Here is a 21319-nt window from a genome sequence, read left to right on the forward strand (position 1 = left end):
GTCATCTTTGCTTTTTGTTGTCAGTTTTGTGTTCATACCAAAGCACTAAGAGAAAGATCATGTATGTTTCCTCATTAGGATAAGGATTTTTGTTAGTTTGTAGGACTGTAGCCTTGGTTTCTATCTCGCCTCTGTCAGTGCGCCCCAGGGTGGCTGTGGCTACAATGTAGCTGCCATCACCAGTGTGTGAATGTGTGTGTGAATGGGTGGATGACTGGATGTGTAAAGCGCTTTGGGGTCCTTAGGGACTAGTAAAGCGCTATATAAATACAGGCCATTTACCATTTACCACTGGTCTAGTTAATGGCAACAGAAATATGTGGCGGAAAAACACTTTGAGGCACAAACTGTATATGAAAGATGGTCATTGCCACACTGTATACATTGTTCCTTTTAAAGAAAACAAACAAAAAGCACTGATTGTCAAAACACAAGGTTGAAATGACTGAAACTGCAGAATGCTGCATGCTCAGTTCATAATGATTTCTCTGTCACAAGTTGTTAGTAAATGAGCAAACCCTACTTTATGCTACTCTCCGAGTCTGAAACAGACCCGAATTAACTTCACGGTGTATTCAGTAAAACTTGAAATTAGTGACTGAGCTCACAAAGTCAACAGGAAAGTGTTTACTAAGGTTAACAGCAAAGGCGCCGAGGGCTGTTTTTATATAGACCTCTATACTACCTGAGGTCTTGCAGACACTCTCTGGCTTTTAGAATGTCCATCTTCTAAGAGAGGTCATGGTCAGAATATAGCCTAACTATCAGATATTACCAGAGGGTCTTTGGAGTCTATGCTGGTGGTGAAGCGCTGCAGACAGAGCTTGTGCAGAGGCTCAATAGTACAGACATCCGGACCAGCAGATAGCAGGAAAAGTGCTATACAAATACAGGCCATTTACCATCTATTGTTAAATGGTAGTTATGAGACAATGCTTTTCAGCTGTTTTACAGGAAAATGAAAGTAATGTAATGAGTAATATAATGAACTACTTTCTCCTTTGAGTAACATAATGCATTATTTTTTAAGAAAAGTAATATGTGGGGACCAGTGTTGGGAAGGTTACTTTTAAAATGTATTCCATTACAGAATACATGCCCTAAAATGTATTCTGTAACGTATTCCGTTACGTTACTCAATGAGAGTAACGTATTCTGAATACTTTGGATTACTTAACATATTATCATGCATTTTACAACTACGTGAATGTACTATTGCTGTGTGATTTATTACTGTTACTGAAGGTCTGCGGCTCCGAACCCGTAGTAAAGGGACCTCTGACTAATACGGTTCCGTGTCGGGCTCGTAGCTGAAAAATAGCTTTACTTTGTTGGGGGGGTCAACTTTGCTAGTGAGAGACAGAGAGAGGCGTTGAAAGGCTGCTCCAACAGAACTTATTGTTTTCGGAGGAAAACACGAACACGGTGTACAGTCGAGTCTTAATAGCTTACTTACAACTGGGCTCGTCAGGCACTCTTCTTGGCTGCAGTGGTTATTATTATATTTACATGCTTCCAGCTCCCGTTTTTGCTTGATGACAACTCGTACCTTTCCACTCCCCTTTTTCTCCCTCCTCGCTCACAGACACATAACGGGTATGGCAGTCCATTCTCCCTGCAGCACGGACTACACTGCCCATCAGGCTACATTCTTTAGAGCTGTAGCATTCTGCCTATTAGCTTAGCACAACAACAACAACAAAAAGGCGCTCTCTCACCCAGGAAACACGCAGAGCGAGAGCGTCACCCTGTAACCATGGCAACCGTAACACTGCCGCCTGGAACTACAGACCGTAGCTGTCAAACAAAACCAAACAGTCCTGACCCGTGACAATATGAAACAGGAAAGTACCGCAGTGTAATCCATTTATTTCAACAAAGTAACTGTATTCTAAACACCACCTTTTTAAACGGTAACTGTAACGGAATACAGTTACTCATATTTTGTATTTTAAATACGTAACGGTGGTACATGTATTCCGTTACTCCCCAACACTGGTGGGGACAGATGTCTAAAGAGGTATGATTTGAGCTGGGAGACATGGAAAACCTTGTGTACGTGCATATTGCAGGGTAACTTCGGGTGAGCAGAGACAGGATTAATCATTGCCTCGATTTCGAAGGGGGGCTAGTATCTTGATTTAGTGGCAGCTGTGCAGACGGGACTGTGTGCTGACCTTCTATTACTGGAAAGAGTGGTGGGTAGTAGCCCAGGGAGACCTCGAAGGGGAACAGGATGGGGGGCAAGGTAGTCGGGCAATTGTGGGCATATTCCATCGTCTATTGTGAGGATTACCGTGTTTCAACCTGAGGGAGGCAGACCAGTCACAAAGTTAAGGAAAGGTGTGAGACCAGGGACACCCTGGAGTGGGAAGGGGTTTGAGCAGGCCTACAGGAGGGGAACTAGCAGACTTATTCTTCACACAGGTTAAATAGACTGAAACATACTCTCTAGCATCCCTAATTAGTGTGGGTCACCAAAAGAGATTGGAGGAGAGGTTGCAGGAAAGTGAGAATCCTCCTCCAATCATACGTGAGGGGGAAGAGACAGAGCCAGATGATTCCTGGACACCTCTGCCAGATCAGGAGAGGCAGTGATGGAGTTAGAGTGCTAATGGAATGGACAGAGTAACAGATTTTAGATGGTTCATGTGGAAGTCATTACTTCAACAGGAGATGCAATCCTTTCTCCAATCGATACAGGGGATGTGTAGTTGTAGCTAAGGATGGCCCAAAACTATGGCGTTATTTTTGTGCCTCTATTCTGAGCGCACGTAAATAATTTTTGCAAGTAAAAATATTGCATTTTAAGGAGAATATTTTGTGTGAAGAAAATTCATTGCTGCGTGCAAGAAATGTGTTTCAGTGTTTGCTACTATCCATATACATGCACAATTACAGCCCTCTCCCTCAGTTGTTGGCATTTGCTCTTGCTCAGATCTCTGCTCTGTGTGCTGACAGACATCTGTGGACCTGCTCTCAGAGTGTCGCTCCAGCTCTCAACATCTCTGCTCCCTGCACGCTCAACTCTTTCTGTACTCCGTTATAAATGTGCCACAAAACCAACCACTCACAGACTTGGATGCAAAAATTCTGATTGGTTGTTGTGGTCTCCAATTGGCTCGCTATTGACTGCATTCCGGAAACACTGTCCAAAGTTTAGCTAAAACCATTTTCGGTTAGCATGTTATTTTATTTTATTGTAAAATATATCATTTTTTTAAGACCATCGTTGGTTTTAATATATTTAAAACCAAACCACTCCACTGGATTTATCTACATTTCGCTCAAATTAAGCTTTTTTTCACTCAAAATAATTTTCTCCTCAAAATGCAACATTTGTTCTTGCAAAAATTATTTACGTGCGCTCAGAATAGAGGCACAAAAATAATGCCATACAAACGCTCTGTGTGATTACTAGAAAGGGACAGGGTTTGGGTTTGGTTCTAAGAGTGACATCGAGCAAGTGTTGACCATTTCAAACTGTGACCTGGATGGCACGAGGCTGAGTTTGGAAATATTTCATTTTTGTGCCAGGGAGTTATCAATGAAACACTGCTCTACACCCAAATCAATAAGCGCTTGGACAGAGTGGGTCTTCCCATGAATCATGAGGTGCAGAGGACTGAGAGAGCCAGAGATTTTGCCCACCAGTACTTGTTCCTTTACAGGTGGGCGTAACCTTTTGGCCAAATAGGACAGGCGTAGATGTAATGACTCCTCTTGTTTAAAATGTGTAATAATTACTTTTTTGAATAATGACCCCAACACTGATCACAACAAAAAAGGCAAATGCCTTCAACATGCCCAAACATTTGACCACACAACATGCAATTAATTTGAACAGATGCAAGGTCTATGTTGTTTAGCAATGGTGGTGATGCTCAAAGCTGAGCCATGGAGAATCCGTAAGGAAATGAATCAATAAGTGATATTGACAATGCAATCAGTTGTTATCAATCATTATTAATGTCCATCCCTACTGATGTGTGTGTTTTTAGGCTATATAGTCTACTACAGTATTTGGTCATGATGGAATTTTGTTTGGCAGGTCCTGCAATCCCTGTTGGAGTGGATGTTCAGGTGGAGAGCTTGGACAGCATCTCTGAAGTTGATATGGTAAGCTGGCTACACACCACAAAGAGCAAAGAGGCAGCCCTGTTACCAAGGTGGTGAGCTGAGGTTGGGTGAAAGAAAACATGTGAAACAACTTATGAAAAGAGAGAAACAACCATGTTATCCCTTATGTAAAAGATCTATCCATGAAAATCAGGAGAATGTTCTCCAAGCACGACATCCCAGTACACTTCAGACCTAGCCACACCATCAGACAAAAACTGGTTCATCCCAAGGAGAAAACTTGAACATAAGCTAAAACCAAACATAAACATAACATATATGGTTTGAAAGAAAACATTAAATATGAAAACAGAAATGAAACATAGTCTACATACAAATTTAATATGAGGTCAGCAAGTACAATGTAGGTGTATTGTGTTAGGATCAGAAATTAATACTTTTAAAACAATAAAATTGCTGTAAAATTGATTTCTGCCAACATAAAAAACAATAGAAAATCAAGATAGATATGGGTTGCAGAGGGGTGTATCATTGAACAACCATTAGAATATAGAGTTTTCCGAGATCTACTTTAAAACCAGTGTTGGTTACTCCCTTACACTTTAAACTTTTGCTTTGGTATGATAAATACCTTGTGGGTTCATGTATAAGAGGATATTAAAGAAATTGAGTCAATCACTTTGTTACTGTTTGTTAGTGTTGTTGTTTCTCTATTAGTATGCCTGAGATATACATCTTACCATAAAACTTGGAAATATATTTTTTCTTTTTTTCCTTTGGTGCCAATGATATTTTTAACACAAAAGCAACAGAGGGATTGGAATGCCTGTAGCTTTCTCAATTTGATTATTTAATGAGAAAATTGGCATGGCTTGATGAGTGCAATTGGTACATTAGAATTTGGTAAATGTTTGTGTTTCGTTCACTCAGTCACTACATAATCTCCACATTTACAGTCTTTTAATTACACTCTTTAACTCCACCAGGACTTCACCATGACCTTGTATCTGAGACATTACTGGAAGGATGACCGTCTGTCCTTCACCAGCAGCACCAACAAGAGTATGACGTTTGATGGCCGTTTGGTGAAGAAGATTTGGGTCCCTGATGTCTTCTTTGTCCACTCTAAGAGATCCTTTATCCACGATACGACTACTGACAATATCATGCTCCGGGTCTTTCCTGATGGACATGTGCTTTACAGCCTGAGGTCTGTAGAATCTCTGCATCTGATTTATTGACAGATCAATATTTGAATCAGCCTCCAATTGTATTTTTTAATTGAATTATTCAAATTATTCCTCTCCAAGTTTCTTGAAAAGCGATCTGGAAGCTTTTGCAATTTTCCTTTCAAACATCAATAGATCTCATTGGTGGAGTAATTATGCCTCAGGTTAATTAAAATTAGGGCTGAACGATTATGGAAAATAATCTAATTGCGATTTTTTTGCCCCAATATTGCGATTGCGATGCGATATGCGATTATTTTTTAAGGTCTTTGTCTTCTGTATTATTAAACAAAGACAAGCAATACATCATATAGTATGGCCAATACTATATTACATTAATTTTAAACTGTTCTTTCCTGGAAGACAGACCTCTGTTATGATGACATGAGGTGATGCATGAATTGATGACTGACATTTTTATTTAACTTCTTCAATCACAACAGTATATTTGAACATACACAATAGTTTATTTTTAGCTTACAAACATCTGAGCATAAAGTGCTGACAAGGAACCCTGGTGTAAACATTAAAATGAAAGTCAGTACAATGTGCAGATTGCAGAAATATACATAAAAAAAATCAGTGGCTTTACCACACTCAGTTTTTCGACATCTGTGAACTACTAGACAGTCATTCAATTAAAAAATAATATTAAATAATTAAAACTAATAAATAAAAAATACACACATCTTACTGATCTCTGCAGTCAGTAACATTACACATAAAGTGCAAACATAATAGCAATTGTATAAACACACACACAAACACGCCTTTAAAGTTTAAAGGCGTGAAATTGGACGGTCTAGCCTTCTGATTAGCTAATCAGAAGGCTAGTTCTGATTAGCGTCACCGCTGTCTCGGTGGAGTTTAATAAACTCGGCCGTCTGCTTCTTGCTATCTAAAATATAACCAGACACTGGTGTAAATTCTCGACTGTCTCATACTTCTGTTTAATAAGTTTTCTGTTTGACGTTTAGTCAGCTGTGTGAAAACCAAGGAGGAACCCACCCGGGGGATTAATAAAGTTTTATTTTATCTAATCTAATAACTTTAATCTCAGCCAAACCGATTTACTCACGAACAAACAAAACACTGAAAAAAGCCCAACAATAACATTTTTAGGTTGTCTAAGTGACTACGTTTAACCCGAGCAGCGAAACTCCGCGGTGATCTGAAAATGATGTGCCGGGAGTTGTGCCGTTCTCGGCCGCATCAGTAACCCTCGAGCTCCCGGCTAGCTGTCGAGCTGGTGGGTAGCAGACGCCTCTGAAAACGTCGAAGCACTTTTGCAAATATGGGATATCTTGATAAACCGAGCAGATATTTGATGTTTACACAACTACTTTCTCGCCTGAAAATATGTTAAAAGTTTATTTTGTGACCCAGAAAGATTAGTAAGAGTAATTTTAAAACTTAGTAGCTACCGCCATTGCTGGAAACTGGAGTTTGGCTGGGCCGCGCTATGAATTCTGGGATATGGTAGTAATTTGGACAGCCTTCGGCGCGTCGCTGTGACGTAATCGGTCTACAAATGCGGCCTCAGGAGGATGCAGCCCATGAATTTGGACATGTCCAGAGTATAATCGCAGCCTTTGCGGTTAGAAAATTGCACTTGATCATGTCGCGATATTATCGCAAATGCAATATATCGTTCAGCCCTAATTAAAATCTTAGGTGGGCATTTAAACAGGGAACATGTCCTGGATGGCCGGCCAGGTTTCACCATAATTTCACAAAAATTGCATAAAAATTATATAATTTGCTTTTTAGTCAGTTTTTAATCATGGTCACTTTGCTTTCAACTCATAATGTACCTCCAAAAGCTACTTCATCAGACAGAAGTTATAAAGTAAACCAGGATTTCTAAGCATGAGATTTTCAGACCATATCTGATTCCACACTACTCACTTTTAAGGTTTCGAGGATTCAGCGGATTTCCTTTAAATCCATCCATCCATCTTCTTCCGCTTATCTGGGGCTTGGGTCGCAGAGGCAGCAGCCTAAGGAGTGGAGTCTAGACCTCCTTCTCCCCTGCCACCTCCTCTAGCTTTTCTGGGGAAACAGTAAGGTGCTCCCATGTCAGCTGAGAGACATAATCTCTCCAGTGTGTCCTGGATCTGCCCCGGGACCTCCTCCAGGTAGGACATGCTGAAACACCTCACCCAGGAGGCACCCAGGAGGCATCCTGGTCAGATGCCCGAACCACCTCAACTGGCTCCTTTTAATGTAGAGGTGCAGCAGCTCTATTCTGAGCCCCTCCTAGATGGCCAAACCTCTTAACCTATCTGTAAGGGAGAGCCACCCTTCAGAGAAACTGCTCTGAAACTGCAATGCTTGTATTCACAATTCCATTCTTTCAGTCACTACCCAAAGCTTGTGAGGGTAGGTAGGTAGACCAACCACTAAATTAAAAGCTTCACTTTTACACTTCACCATGACAAACCACTCCAGTGCCAGTTGGAGGCCATCACCTGATGAAGCCAACAGAACCACATCATCTGCAAAAAGCAGAGATGAGATTCTGAGACCACCCAAGTGGAAGCTTTCCGTCACTTGGCTATGCCTAGAAATTCTGTCCATAAAAATTCTGTCCAACACCCACTGGAAATGAGTGGGTGCGGGGCCAGCTATCTGGATCAAGGTCTTGGGCTAGAAACCCCATACTCCTGAAGCATCCCCAAAGGACACACAGAGGAACATGGTCAAATGCCTTCTCCAAGTTTACAAAACACATATGGACTGTTTGGGCAAACTCTCATGCCCCCTCGATTATCCTCGAGAGGGCAAAGAGCTCGTCCAGTGTTCCACGCCCGTGGCAAAACCTGGATTGTTCCTCCTGTATCCGAGTTTCGACTAACGGACGGACTCTCCTTTCCAGCACCCTGGCATAGACTTTACGGGGGAGGTTGAGGAGTGTGATCCCCCTATAGTGGAGCACACCATCCGGTCCCCTTTCTTGAAGATGGGAACCATCAGACTGCCAATCCAGAGGTACCGACCCTAATCTCCACGCAACATTGTAGAGGCGTGCCAACCAAGACAGCCCTACAACATCCACAGCCTTCAGGAACTCAGGACAAACCTCGTCCACTCTTGGGGCCCTGCCACCAAGGAGTTGTTTAACTGCCTCATTGACCTCATCCCCAGAGATAGGCAAGTCGTCCCCCCTCTTCCCCAGATTCTGCTTCCTCTAGGGAAGACATGTCAGAGGGATTAAGGAGGTCCTTGAAGTATTCCTTCCACCACCTAACAATGTCCTCAGTCAAAGTCAGCAGCATTCCACCCGCAATATATACAGTGCAGGTACATCACCGCTTTCCTCTTCTGAGTCGCCTGATGGTTTGCCAGAATCACTTCAAGGCAGTGCAAAGGTGTTTTTCCATGGTCTCTCCATACTTCCCCCACACTCAAGTTTTGCTTCAGCCACTGTCCGAGCCGCGTCCCGCTTAGCCTGTTGGTACGTATCGGCTGCCTCCCAAGTCCCACAGGCTAACCAAGCCTGATAGGACTCCTTCTACGGTTCCCTTCACCTGTGGTTCCCACTATCTGGTTGGGAGTTACCACCATGACAGGCCCCAATCACCTTGCGACCGCAACTCAGTGCAGTTGAGATTGGCTGGACATGGTAAATGGTAAATGGACTGATTCTTACATACAACATGCCACAGTCACACCCACACACTTTCTCTAAACTTAGTGCTGTCTAACCACATTCACACTCCGATGGATGCATCGTAGAGCAACTTGGGGTTAGTATGTTGCCCAAGGATACTTGACATGCAGACTGGAGGAGCCAGGAATTGAACCACCAACCTTCCAATCAGTAGGTGACCTGCTCTACCTCCTGAGCTGCAGCCACCCAAAAAACATGTGAGGCATTCCCAGCACACCCTCACTATATTTTTAGGCGCACCAGGTCTACCCAGTATCTTCCACCGCCACCTTATCCACTTAAATGGTGATCAGTTGACAGCTCAGCAACTCTCTTCACCCGACTGTCCAGAACATATGGCTGCAGATCTGATGATACGATTACAAAATTGATCATTGACCTGCGGCCTAAAGTGTCCTGGTGCCATGTGCACTTATGGACACCCTTATGTTCTAACATGGTGTTCATTATGGACAAACACAGAAGCACAGAAATCCAATAACAGAACACGACTTGGGTTCAGATCTGGTTGGCCGTTCATGCCCCTCCAGGTCTTACTGTCGTTGCCCACATGAGTGTTGAAGTCTCCCAGTAGGACAACAGAGTCCCCAGGTGGAGCACCCTTAAGCACAGGCCGGGTACTCTTAACCATCTTTCAGCACATAAATGCAGACAACAGTCAGGACCCATTCCTCAACCAACCCGACAACAAACCCTCTCGTCCACTGGGAAAAAACCCCAACATACAGGCAGCAAGCCTGTATGTTGGGTGTAGGATACCCACCCCAGCCCGCTGCCTCTCACCAAGGGTAACTCCAGATTGAGACAGTCAAGCCCCTCTCCAGGAGTTTGGTTCCAGAGAGGTGATATGCCATGTCCCAGTTGCTAATTTCAATAGCTGGGGGATCAGTCAGCCAGGGTATCTGCCCCTGGCCAGTGCCCAGCACACATTGCACCCAAATCCTATGGCTCCTCCTGTGGGTGGTGGGCCTATAGGAGGGTGGTCCCATGTCCCCTTTTCAGACTGCCGAGCCAGGCCCCATGGACTAAGGCCCACTTGCCCTTGCCACCCTCCCTGGGCTTGGCTCCTGGGACACACAAACCCGTTGACCATGATATGGTAGCGATTCACAAAGTGGCTTTTAAATAGTCCCAGTTGCATCATATAATGGCATGGTAAAACACTTCATGCACTTCATTACCACAAACAGGAAATCCAAATTGGAGCTGGACATAAAGTCATTTAGAATGAAAGTTTTATTCGATATGGATCTTGGGCTGGTTAGCACCAGCTTGGCTGGAAGGGCCATGTGATGTGATAAGGGTTTTTACAACAGAGGGCTAAGGGGTCCGGGCCACTGTGCCATATGCCACCATGTTTCACTGTTTGCCTGGCAGGGGCACCGCCGGGAGGAATTTCAAAGTCAGCAGCTGAGCCCATAGGGCAATGTTCCCTCTAATTTTTCATGTGTCTGAGCGAACACACAAATTCCCGGAGCGGTCCCTTGGACCACTGTGGTCACGCCAGCATCGAATCCATCCAAGTTACATGGTTTATTAAAATAATCAAATTACAGCATTTACATTTATGTTAGACTACTTTTAATTAACTGCTTTAGCCCACTTATAATGAAAATATAAATATATATATGCATTTTTATTTTATTTTTTTAAAGCTCTGACTTGTATTATGAGTATGAGCCTGTGGTCTGGGAGAGAGTCCTGTAACTCTCTGTCTGCAAAATACAGTATATAATGACCATCCATCCATCCATCCATTCACTCCCGCTTATCCTTTACAGGGTCGCGGGGGGCGCTGGAGCCTATCCCAGCTGTCATAGGGCGAGAGGCGGGGTACACCCTGGACAGGTTGCCAGTCTGTCGCAGGGCCTATATAATGACCAATGTTGGGCAATTTAATTATATAGTTACTTCTTCAAAAAAGTAACTGAGTTTTGCAAACAACAAAGTTTTTTGCAGCTGTTTACCTAAAAATGCAGCCAAGGCGTTTTTTTAAATAAACATTTCAAACTATTTACAGAACAATCAGGTGTTTTGCATCAAATTTGATGCCACACAAATTATTTGTGCCACTCTAAAAACTAATTTCTGTCCACTATGAGATAAAGGAGAACAACAGCCTGAGACCTGCAGGCCTGACAACAGGAGATGTATCACTGCTGTAACACCTGTAGCACTCAGTGTTGCCTCATGGTTCTGACACACACAACAAAACTACTGACTACACTACACACTAACTACACAAGATTTGTGCTAAACGTTGCAAATCTCTCACATCTCAAAACACCGCCGTCACTCCTAAAACTTCCCCCCTTCCTAAACAACTAAATGCCATGTTGCCATTAGGGCTGCCACAAACGATTATTTTGATAGTCGACTAGTCACCGATTAATTTTGCGATTAGTCGACTAATCAGGTCATGCATCCATTGGACGTAAAATTTACAACTTATTGAACCAGCATGCATCTGTCTTATATAACTATCCTTAGCTTACAGCTTTAAGTGTTTAAGGTATGTGCTAACTAAAAATAAAGACAAGATGGTACTTTATTAAATTTTAATGAAATTTGCAGATTGTTTCGGTGAAGTTTAATAAACTCCTTGATATCTAAACTATAACGGGACACCGGAGTAAATTCTTGAGCATCTCACACTTCTGATAATCAGCTGTCTGCTTGACGTTTATTCAGCTGTGTAAAAACTATAACTTTAATCTCAGCCAAACCGATTTACTCAGGAACAAATAAAATACTAAAAAAAGCCAAAAAAATAACATTTTTAAGTTATCTAAGTGACTTATATATCATGTTTAACTGAGTAGCGAAAGACGGCGGTGGGTTTGAAAATGATTTGCCGGGAGTCCGATGTTCTCACGGCTCTAGTGAGCCTAGCCCCCGGCTAGCTATCGAGCTAGTGGGTAACAGACGTCTCCGAAAACGTCGGAGCGCTTTTGAAAATATGCGGTGTCTTGATAAACTGAGCAGATATTTGAGGTTTACACAGTTACATTCTCGCCTGAACATATGTTAAATGTTTATTTTGTGACCCAGAAAGAATAATAAGAGTAATATTATAACTAACTAGCCGCCGCCATTGTTGGAAACTGAGCAGGGCCGCGCTATGAATTCTGGGACAGAGCTACTTCTTCTTCTTCGGGGTTTAACGGAAGCTGGTATCCTTGTACATGCAGTGCTGCCATCTTCTGTTTCAGTCCGTTATTACACTCTTAAATCCTGCTACTTATTCCTGCGTCTGTTGTGATCTTACAAAGCTTCAAACGATTAACTCAGTCGTCGACGATTTTGATAGTCGACGTAATTGTGACTAGTCGACTAATCGTGGCAGCCCTAGTTGCCATATCATTTTTTGATTGGTCGACATGGTACATTTTTCGACCAATAGGAAAGGGTGGGGGTTTTTTGGTTTTGGTTTTGCTCACAGGCGGAGAGTGCTTTCGAGCGTTTTCCTTATAAAACGCCGTTTTTACCGTTTCTTCCCGCAGTAAATATAAACAACGATAGTATTCAGGAAGAAAACCAAACATTGCATATATTTTTATCATAACTCTGGTTTTACATGTGCGCAAGCGCACAGCTTAAAGCATAGGAGTCAAACTCTGGCCCGTGGGCCAAATTTGGCCCGCAGCCTAATTACATTTGGCCCGCAAAGCCATACCAAATTACTATTAGAGCTGGCCTACTGGTATTATACAGCTAATATATATATTATTTAGTATTAAGCTTTGCTTGTTCCATATTCAATTTTTCAGCAAAACTTGTTTGAGTCCATAAGAAAAGATTCATTCTTATATCTAGAGGAAGATTTTTTTTTCAATAAATATTAATGTTAGCCCGCGACTTTGTTCCAGTTTTGAATTTTGGCCCACTGTGTATTTGAGTTTGACACCCCTGGCTTAGAGGGAACATTGCCATTGGGATAGGTTGGAGGAAAGTGTATCTGGGCACAAGGGAGTGGCAGTGGATTAGTTGGATTAGCTGACAAGGCCAATCAGATCCATCTTCCTCAAGGTGAAACAGGCCTGAAAAGTAGTGAGCAGAGGGGGGCTCATGTTAATCCACCCTGCTTCCAACAATCGAAAGGGATATTTGCTTTATAAGTAAATATATTTCCTTATATTACTGATTCATATTATATACTAAAACAAGTCACAGTGCAACTAATAAAGGCTGCTGTAATTGTATCACAAAGTCTCTTGATGCATGCTCAATCATCCAGGTAAATGAATCCCCAAAAGTTGATTCTGTTCAACTGGGTGTAGCGTTTTCAGAGGGAGAAACGTTTCGTCACTCATCCAAGTGACTTCTTCAGCCTCTGGAGTTGTTTGTCATCAGCATCACATGATTATTGGTCCACATGCAGTAGACTTTTTGGGTGCAAAAGAAAGAAAAAAATCTAGTAATCGCAGGAAAAATTCAACAGAATGCACTACAACAACAACAAAAAAACTTAGTGGAGAAACATGAAAAAGCAAACTTCAAATAAAGCAAACTGAGGTTGGCAAACAACCTCCCCAAAGGAGACAATATAAAACAATATATACACTCAGAGAGATTAAAAACAAGACTGAAAATGAGAAACAATTGGCAGTTGTGTTATAATCATAGTAACAAATCATATTCTATGTGTTCTATACTCTGTCATTAAAAGATACACCCTGTGTTAACTGAGATGTACCATAGCACTGTGACTTGTGATTCCTAAATTTTAAATTTCCTGCTGGTCTGTAACATCAATTGTAACTGAATAATACACATACACTGACTGGCCAATTCGTTTGGCAAATCATTAATGCAAATATCATTCAGTCACATGGTCCAACATGATGCATTTACTAATATTCTAATATATGTTCATGACACAGTGAGGTTTCCCACGTGGTGTGGGAGTTGGTGACTTATGGCTGGCTTATTGATGCCAGAGATCAGAAAAGAATGGCTAAACTGCTTTAAGAAGATAAGATAAGATAAGATAAGATAAGACACAATAAGAAGATAAGAAGAACTTTATTGTCATTGTAGTTATACAACAAAATTTGTTTGGTAGCTCACAGAGGCCAGCAGCAATAAAACAAGAAGCAGCATAGTAATAAATAACCATAGTAAAAGTATAAGATATAAAGTAAAAGGAAGGCACTTAGCACAGTAAATAACAAAGAAAATATAATAGTATTTACAATATAACAAACAGTATAAGATAATATAACAGTATTTACAATGTGGTAGTTGAGTGCAAACATGAATGTCCCATAAAGTGTCTAAAATAATACGTATAACAGTATTTACAGTGTGGTAATTTAGTGCAAACATTAAACATTAACGCCCAGTAAATGACTTTTTACATTAGCAGCAGACATGATATGGGGTAAAAGAGAGAGAGTTAGCTATTGTGTGTTGGGGGAGGGGTGACACAGGCTCCAGCTCTGGGGAAAAAGCTGTTCTTTAGTCTGTTTGTGTGGGTTCTGATTGCCCCATATATCTTCCCCGATGGGAGGGGTACAAAAAGTCTGTGACCTGGATGGGTTGGGTCCTTGATGATGCAGCTAGCTCGCTTCTGTAAACGGCTAGCATACACAGTGTCAAAATTCAGGAGTTTGGTTCCAATGATCCCCTTGGCAGTTTTAAACTAATAGAAAGGCAACAGTAACTCTTGTTGCCACTTTTTAAAACCAAGGTATGCAGCAGAGCATCTCTGAACACTCCACATTGTACCTTAAAGCAGATTAGCTATATCGGCAGAATATCGCACTGGTGTCTTCAAGTGCCGGACTTGTAAACTAAGAACAGGAAACAGAGGCTACAATTCAATAAAAAAAAACAGAAGATTGCAAAAACATTTCTCGGTCTGATGAGTCTTGATTTCTCTTGTTACATTTGCACTGTAGAATTTGGCATAAACAACATGAATCTACCCAGCATTATATCAGCAATAGAAGCTGCCAGCAGTGGTGTAATGTGTGGGGGATATTTTCATGATGCTCTCTGGGGCACTTAGTATCAATTGAGCAGCATTTAAATTTCACAGCCTGCCTGAGTATTGCTGCTGATATTATTCATCTCATTACAATTATACTATGCCCATCTTCTAATGGCTGCTTCCAGCAGGTAACACATCATGTCACAAAGCCCAGATAATCTCAAACTGGTTTCTTGAACATGACGATGAGTTCACTGTACTAAAATGGCCTCCATAGTCACCTCATCTCAATTCAATAGAGCATGTGATGGAATGGATATCATGGATATATAGCTGACAAATGTAATCATGTCAATATGTGGACCAAAAGTCTGCAATGTTTCCAGCACCTTGTAGAATTTATGCAACATAGAATTAAGATATTTCTGAAGAGGTCCAACCCAGCTAATGATGTGGTACATGAAGGGGCACAAATTATATCTGTATTATAATTCATTCCACAGAAATATGAAATATGCTGTGATGACAACCAAACTCTAATCCTGGTTCTGACCGTGTCACTGTGAGGGTCTTTTCCACTTGTCTTCTGATAAATTGATATTCTTCATTTTGTCACATGTGAATTTACAGTGTGCACTACTCTCACTGTGTCCCTCTATTGGTGCATTGTTTGCTCACAGAGTAACAGTAACAGCAGCCTGTAACATGGACTTCAGTCGCTTTCCTCTGGATTCTCAAACCTGTTCACTGGAGCTGGAGAGTTGTAAGTAAATTTCATCTGATGATAAAATGGTGCACATATCAAGTATTTCATTATTATTAGTAAATATCAATATATTATCTTCTTTTTAAATTGTATTGTCTACCATGTACTCTGCTATTTCTTTGTTTTGTTTTTTGTAACAGTTCCTCTATATTTGAACTTTTCTCCATACATGTTAGGAGAATTGCAGTTAAACCAGTATAAAACTGACAGACCATCATCTTGATGCATCAGCAGAGGTGGCAAAAGTGCAGACAGGGTTACAAAGTACTCCAGTAAAAGTTGAAGTACTGATTCAAATTCTTTACTCAAGTAAAAGTCAAAAGTAAAAAGCAAAGAAACAGACTCTGAAATGTGCTCAGAAGAAAGTAAAAGTAGATCTTTTTGAAAACATTTGCCCCAGCTGTTTTTTATGTAAAGCCAACTGAACCTCGTGCTATATTAATGTAATGTAATATACTCAGCAAGCAAGCAGAGTAAAAAAAAGGGTGAATTTTTAAAAGTAGCTCTATTTTCTGTTACCTCAGTCTGAGGAAAAGAATCAAAACTTTTCTTGGTGTACAGGCTGTGATCAGCTGCCATGCTAATACCAACTTTATGTAGCAAAACTACATAAAGTTGGTGAACCACATTCACTGAATTCATCTAAGCATCATATACTTAAATTCAAATTAATGTCTGCTCCCCATTATGCAACCCATAGCCACTGTGCACCAGTCTAACACAATGTTCTTCACTTTAAATCCATTCCAATATGGCAAATTAAACTTCAGAGTGTTTTTGCAACCTTTTAAATAACACAAAATTGTTAAACACCTCAATTTGTTTAGCAAGACTTTTCAGTATATCAAAAATATCAAAAGACATAACTTCACATCATATGCTTCCTTTATTTTTTCAGCTTATCAAATTCCTACTGTGCAGTCCTTACCTTTAAATATCACCTCTCTTCTTCCTCTCCTGTCCTGTCAGCCTCATTTTTCTATGTATGGATTAGCTCGTACTCGCTCGTACTCTTTTCTCTCCTTGGACCATTAAGAAGCTAGCAGACTCAGTGTGCAACAAACTGCACACAAACAGTTTGTATGTATGTATATTTGTTGACCTCATAGAAATGCTACATTTGAAGTTGCCGTTTAAAAAAATGTTACTGACTTTATGCTAACAATTGAGCTGTGAGGTCAGGTCCTTGATCATTAACATGCAAATTGTCATGAACATTGATCAAAAACCACTGATCAAAGCCCATTGATCATTGGCCATGAGTACCATTCACATTGTTCCTTCAGTGGGCTGGTTTCAGTCATTATGCAAATGTACTGTTTATAAGATTGGGGAAACCTGCAGTCAGCTGAGACTGAAGAAGTCACTTGGAGGAGTGATGAAACGTTTCTCCCACTGAAAACGCTACACTGCAAATTATCTGGTGCTTGCCATGATTTAAAATCCTATTTTTAGACAGGCCAGATTATTTGCCTTGTTTTAAAAAAGATTTACTTGTTTCTAAGTCTGGATTTTAGATAATAAACTTAAATTGAGAATAACCATATAATTGTGTCTATATTAGTACAGAAATCCAGAAATGGGAAGAATAGCTCTTAAAATAGCCTACATTAGGTCTCTCACCAGATGTCTCTCAAAATATCACTTGTTTCAAGATAGAGTGACAAACTCAATTTGCTTGATTTTGGAAATTCACACAAGGCACCTGTGGAAAATATGATTTATTCAAAATCATGTCTGACTTCAAAGTTGTACATATAAAGGAAAAAAATTAACCACAATTTATGATACAAATCACATTTCAAAGACAGCTGTTTGTCCCAGCATGCCAGCATTATGTGGTACAACATTGACATTGGTTTAGCGAACATTTAATGACTGTCAACTTATATCATCACAAACTACACTAAGCCAATACTTGGTGCAACCCTAATCTTAAGGGTGATTTCTATGGGAAATAATATCAGAAAGACTGTATTTGATTAGCACAAACACACTGTCCCTAAAACTAATAGAAAAGTATGAAGTATAATCAATGAGCTCATGGGCTAATTCTGTAGCTTGAGCAACAATGGGCACAGTTACTTCATATGCCAATAAGTCTTCATTTAAATTCAAAGTTTCATAGCGTTGGTACTCAAAAGCAATAAAAGATGAGTCAATCAAAAAGATATCCTTTATCAGTCCAAACACAGGGAAAGTGCCATCCACATCTGCAATAATCATGGACTTCCCAGCAATGTATTTATTGCCATTTAGAACATACCATTTCACTGAGACAACAGACTGCATGACATCTATTCCAAAAAATTCTTTAATTTTTTTCCTAACATATTCATTATTTTTAGCTGATACTGGCCCGGATTCCTTTTCTTTCGCAAAAATAGGATGTTCAGTGCCTATTTCATTTTGACAACACTCAAGAAATTGATTGTGGTTTGCAAGGGATTTACAAATATTTTTAAAATTTAACTTAGAAGCCCACTGTTTAAAATAGGAGTGCTTTGCCTCAAAGCGCATGCACATACTCCTTATTAAAGGTCCAAGGGATAAGATTTGACTGGGAAGATGCTGAACTGAACTGATACAGGTGTTCTTCAATCATACTTCTCAGTTGCAATACAGTTTGTAAAGAAATAATGGGAGCAAGAACTATTTGAATTATCATAATTAACTTTCTAATAAATACAACATACTCACTCTCCACACCATACAAAAGAAAAAGTAATATTTTTAAAAGAATTAGCATCTGTCCACAAGACTGTTTCAATTTGTTGTCGTTAGCCGCTAAAGTGCCAAAGCTAATAGGACATGGTTTATCCCGTATTTCAAGAGGTGAGTAAGGAAAATTTTGAATGTCTGAATTAAACTTGTCTAATTCCAATTGTCCTGAGAGAATTAGGTGTTTTAATACAAATTTAACTTCCATTGATGCAACACCTTCAAAAATAACATGCATTATGTCCTGTGGAGTTTGTTTGATCAGGTCAAATGCAGGAACATCAACTAGTCTGCTTCTTCTATTAATTCCATAAGTAGTTTTGAGGGACGCTTTCAATAAATCTGTGCTTGCTTTATCTAATTCAAAACACTGCCTCATATGTTTCTCCAGAGTTCTTTGAACAAACTTCTTCTCCTCAAAAACACTTTGCATATCATCAAAGTTGCATTCACAGTGTCTACATTTGCTATAAGCAAAACCAATCCCTTCTTTAAAGCCAGCAAGCTCATGCTGTGCTAGCGTGTCTCCGCAAATGGCTATAACAGCACCAAACAATTCAATTTCACCATTTGACATTTTAATCCTTACACCATTGTAAAGCAGTGATAGATCTTGAAGTATTCTTTTCAGTACAACATCAATACCCCACTGAGAAATGTCATTTGCTTTAGCAATAGCAAGAAGTCGTATTGCAGCTAACTTTGACCTAAATTTTGGATCAATATTTCCTAAAGTATAATAAAACATGACCAATTTGTTTGCAGAAGCATGGGACCCTAAGGGGTTACATATTTCAATTTCATCTGTGTACAGTATTAATTGCAATGCATTTGGCCTCTGAGAAAACAAGGGGTGAGATGTAAAGAGGGACCCGTCTCTAAAATCATAGAAGAATCCCTCTCTGCTTCTTTGTGGTGCAGTGTTCAACATGGTAAAGATTCTCTCATTAGTCATTAACTGCTTTAGACTTTCAATTAATGGTACATAGTAAAAACTTTTGTTCCTTAAAGACATGACCCTTGAAAGACCTTGCTTTACACAACATATCTTCTGGGATACTACTACTTCCTCTGCGTTGACTGGACAGAACATTTCCCCTATGGCTCTACTCTGTCCATATGCAATGGTGGAGAAAGGATCCATGAATTTATCAAATGTAGCCAAAGCCTCATCTTGAAGCTGAGTGGTTCCCTCGGCATTATCTTCAAACACTGTCTTCATTCTTTCCTTGAGCGTATCCAAAAGAACAGCCTGATACTGTTGCACTCCTGAGATGATATGTTTGACCGTTCTCTGTGAAAACATTTGAAATAAAAGTAACTTATTCTGCATTTATATAAAATAATAATAATTCTGAATTCCATTATGAACAAGTAAGACATTGATTGCCTTATGTAATGTATTGATCCATTAAGACTATAACATACCTGTGATAAGTGGCACTGTTCTTGAACACAGATAGTAAAAGCTGCAGCAGATCTGGTAATATCATGTCTGGTAAAGGATGTTGTAGCAACAGCTTCTTCCTTTAGAGCAGAAAAACAAAGTTACTCCAAACTCCTGGCCAATTATAGAAATTCTTACATAACAGGTATAATCAGTTACACCTAATGATTGGTCCATTAAAAAACAAAGTGCATGACAGTGACTAGTGTTACAGTTGTGAATATTCAATATAATATAAGATAATATAATATTCATTCTTTGGAATAAAGAAAAAAGAAATGGAAAAGAAATCAAAGACAAAGAAACAATAAAAAAGGGGTTGTCCATTGTTTTGATGAGGCTAGGGATTGGATTCATGAGAATGAGATTTTATCTTTTTAAATAATGAATTTTTGTTTGCACTTAGATATTAGTTTCTTTACATGTTTGTTGTATTTATTAAATTATTTATGTATTTTTAAATCACGTAATTTAGATTTGCACTCAGAATTTATGTTAGTATTAGTATATGGATATATTTTATTGTATGCATTTATTAATTTATTTAATTTTCAAAAAAATCATTCTTATCCATGTTTTGGCAGTATTTCTGGCCAACAGATTTTTTTTACAGTGCTTCCAAATACTCTGTGTCTTACCTGAAACCGTATTCACCACTTATAATTCCTACGAGATACCCAAATTGCTGCCACATTGAACGATTTAAGCGCGCTGAGAGTGTCTTTGATGCAAACTTCACCAGGAGACATGCCAGCCGCAGAGTGTGTGCCTTCTCCGGCTGCAGCATAGCCTGTACTATCTACACTGAACTGCTATTCTGTTTATTTGTTTTTTATTTCATCCTGCAGGATGAAATTGTGATTTAAAATCCAACCATGGTGGAAATCGCTTGTAACAGTTTGAAGAACAATATCTAGCGGTATAATATCGCGAGATCTCGTTAAATTTCTCTTGACTAAAAATGGAGAAAAGGATTAAAAGTAATATAGGACCAAATACGAGGAGTTAGACATAGCTAAATTTGTCATCAGAAGCCACACTACATTTTATTTAGTTTAACACTTACCGTGATCGGGCTGTCAACAACCTGAGGCTCCTGCACTTCAGCCAAAGATCCACCAGTTGATATTTCCACGGTGCTGGTTGTTGTTGCAGTACTACAGTTGGCAAAGACTGAAACACCAAAATTTTCCGATCCTAAAGAGTGGGATGTTGGGGGGATCCTCCATCCTCTTGGTGGGCTTCCATTCGTCAAATACAGAGGGTGCGTCCGTTTAATGTGGCGAAAGAATGAGTTAAAAACTCTGAAATCTTGTTCACAGCCATCTATTCCACAGTAAACCCAAAAATCCTGCCTTCGACCATGAGCTGCATTTATGTGGCTAAGGAGCACCTTCAGAGTTAAAGAAACAAAGATAAAACAGATCATACATCTCCAGAGCGCCATGGTGAACTGTTTTCGCGCAGT

At 40.0% G+C, this 21319-nt stretch overlaps 1 protein-coding gene and 1 long non-coding RNA gene across 2 annotated transcripts in view; one reads left to right on the plus strand and one right to left on the minus strand.

Moving 5' to 3' along the window:
- The window catches only part of gabrr2a (gamma-aminobutyric acid type A receptor subunit rho2a), a 75710-nt gene that overhangs the window by 29113 nt on the left and 25278 nt on the right, over window positions 1–21319 (plus strand). Inside the window, exons 3-5 of the mRNA XM_085391897.1 lie at window positions 4052–4119; window positions 5067–5290; window positions 15598–15680. Of these exons, the coding sequence (XP_085248023.1) occupies window positions 4052–4119; window positions 5067–5290; window positions 15598–15680 (375 nt within the window). The remainder of the gene's footprint in view (window positions 1–4051; window positions 4120–5066; window positions 5291–15597; window positions 15681–21319) is intronic.
- LOC146646039 (uncharacterized) lies at window positions 19460–21309 on the minus strand. Its single transcript, XR_014908842.1, has 3 exons — window positions 20918–21309; window positions 19833–19931; window positions 19460–19698 (listed from the first exon to the last, which is right to left on the minus strand). It is a non-coding gene; the product is annotated as an uncharacterized LOC146646039 (long non-coding RNA).

This window comes from Rhamphochromis longiceps, linkage group LG19 (assembly GCF_057381845.1).
Source record: "Rhamphochromis longiceps isolate RC_006_pf linkage group LG19, R_longiceps_female_GT1.1, whole genome shotgun sequence".
NCBI lineage: Eukaryota > Metazoa > Chordata > Actinopteri > Cichliformes > Cichlidae > Rhamphochromis > Rhamphochromis longiceps.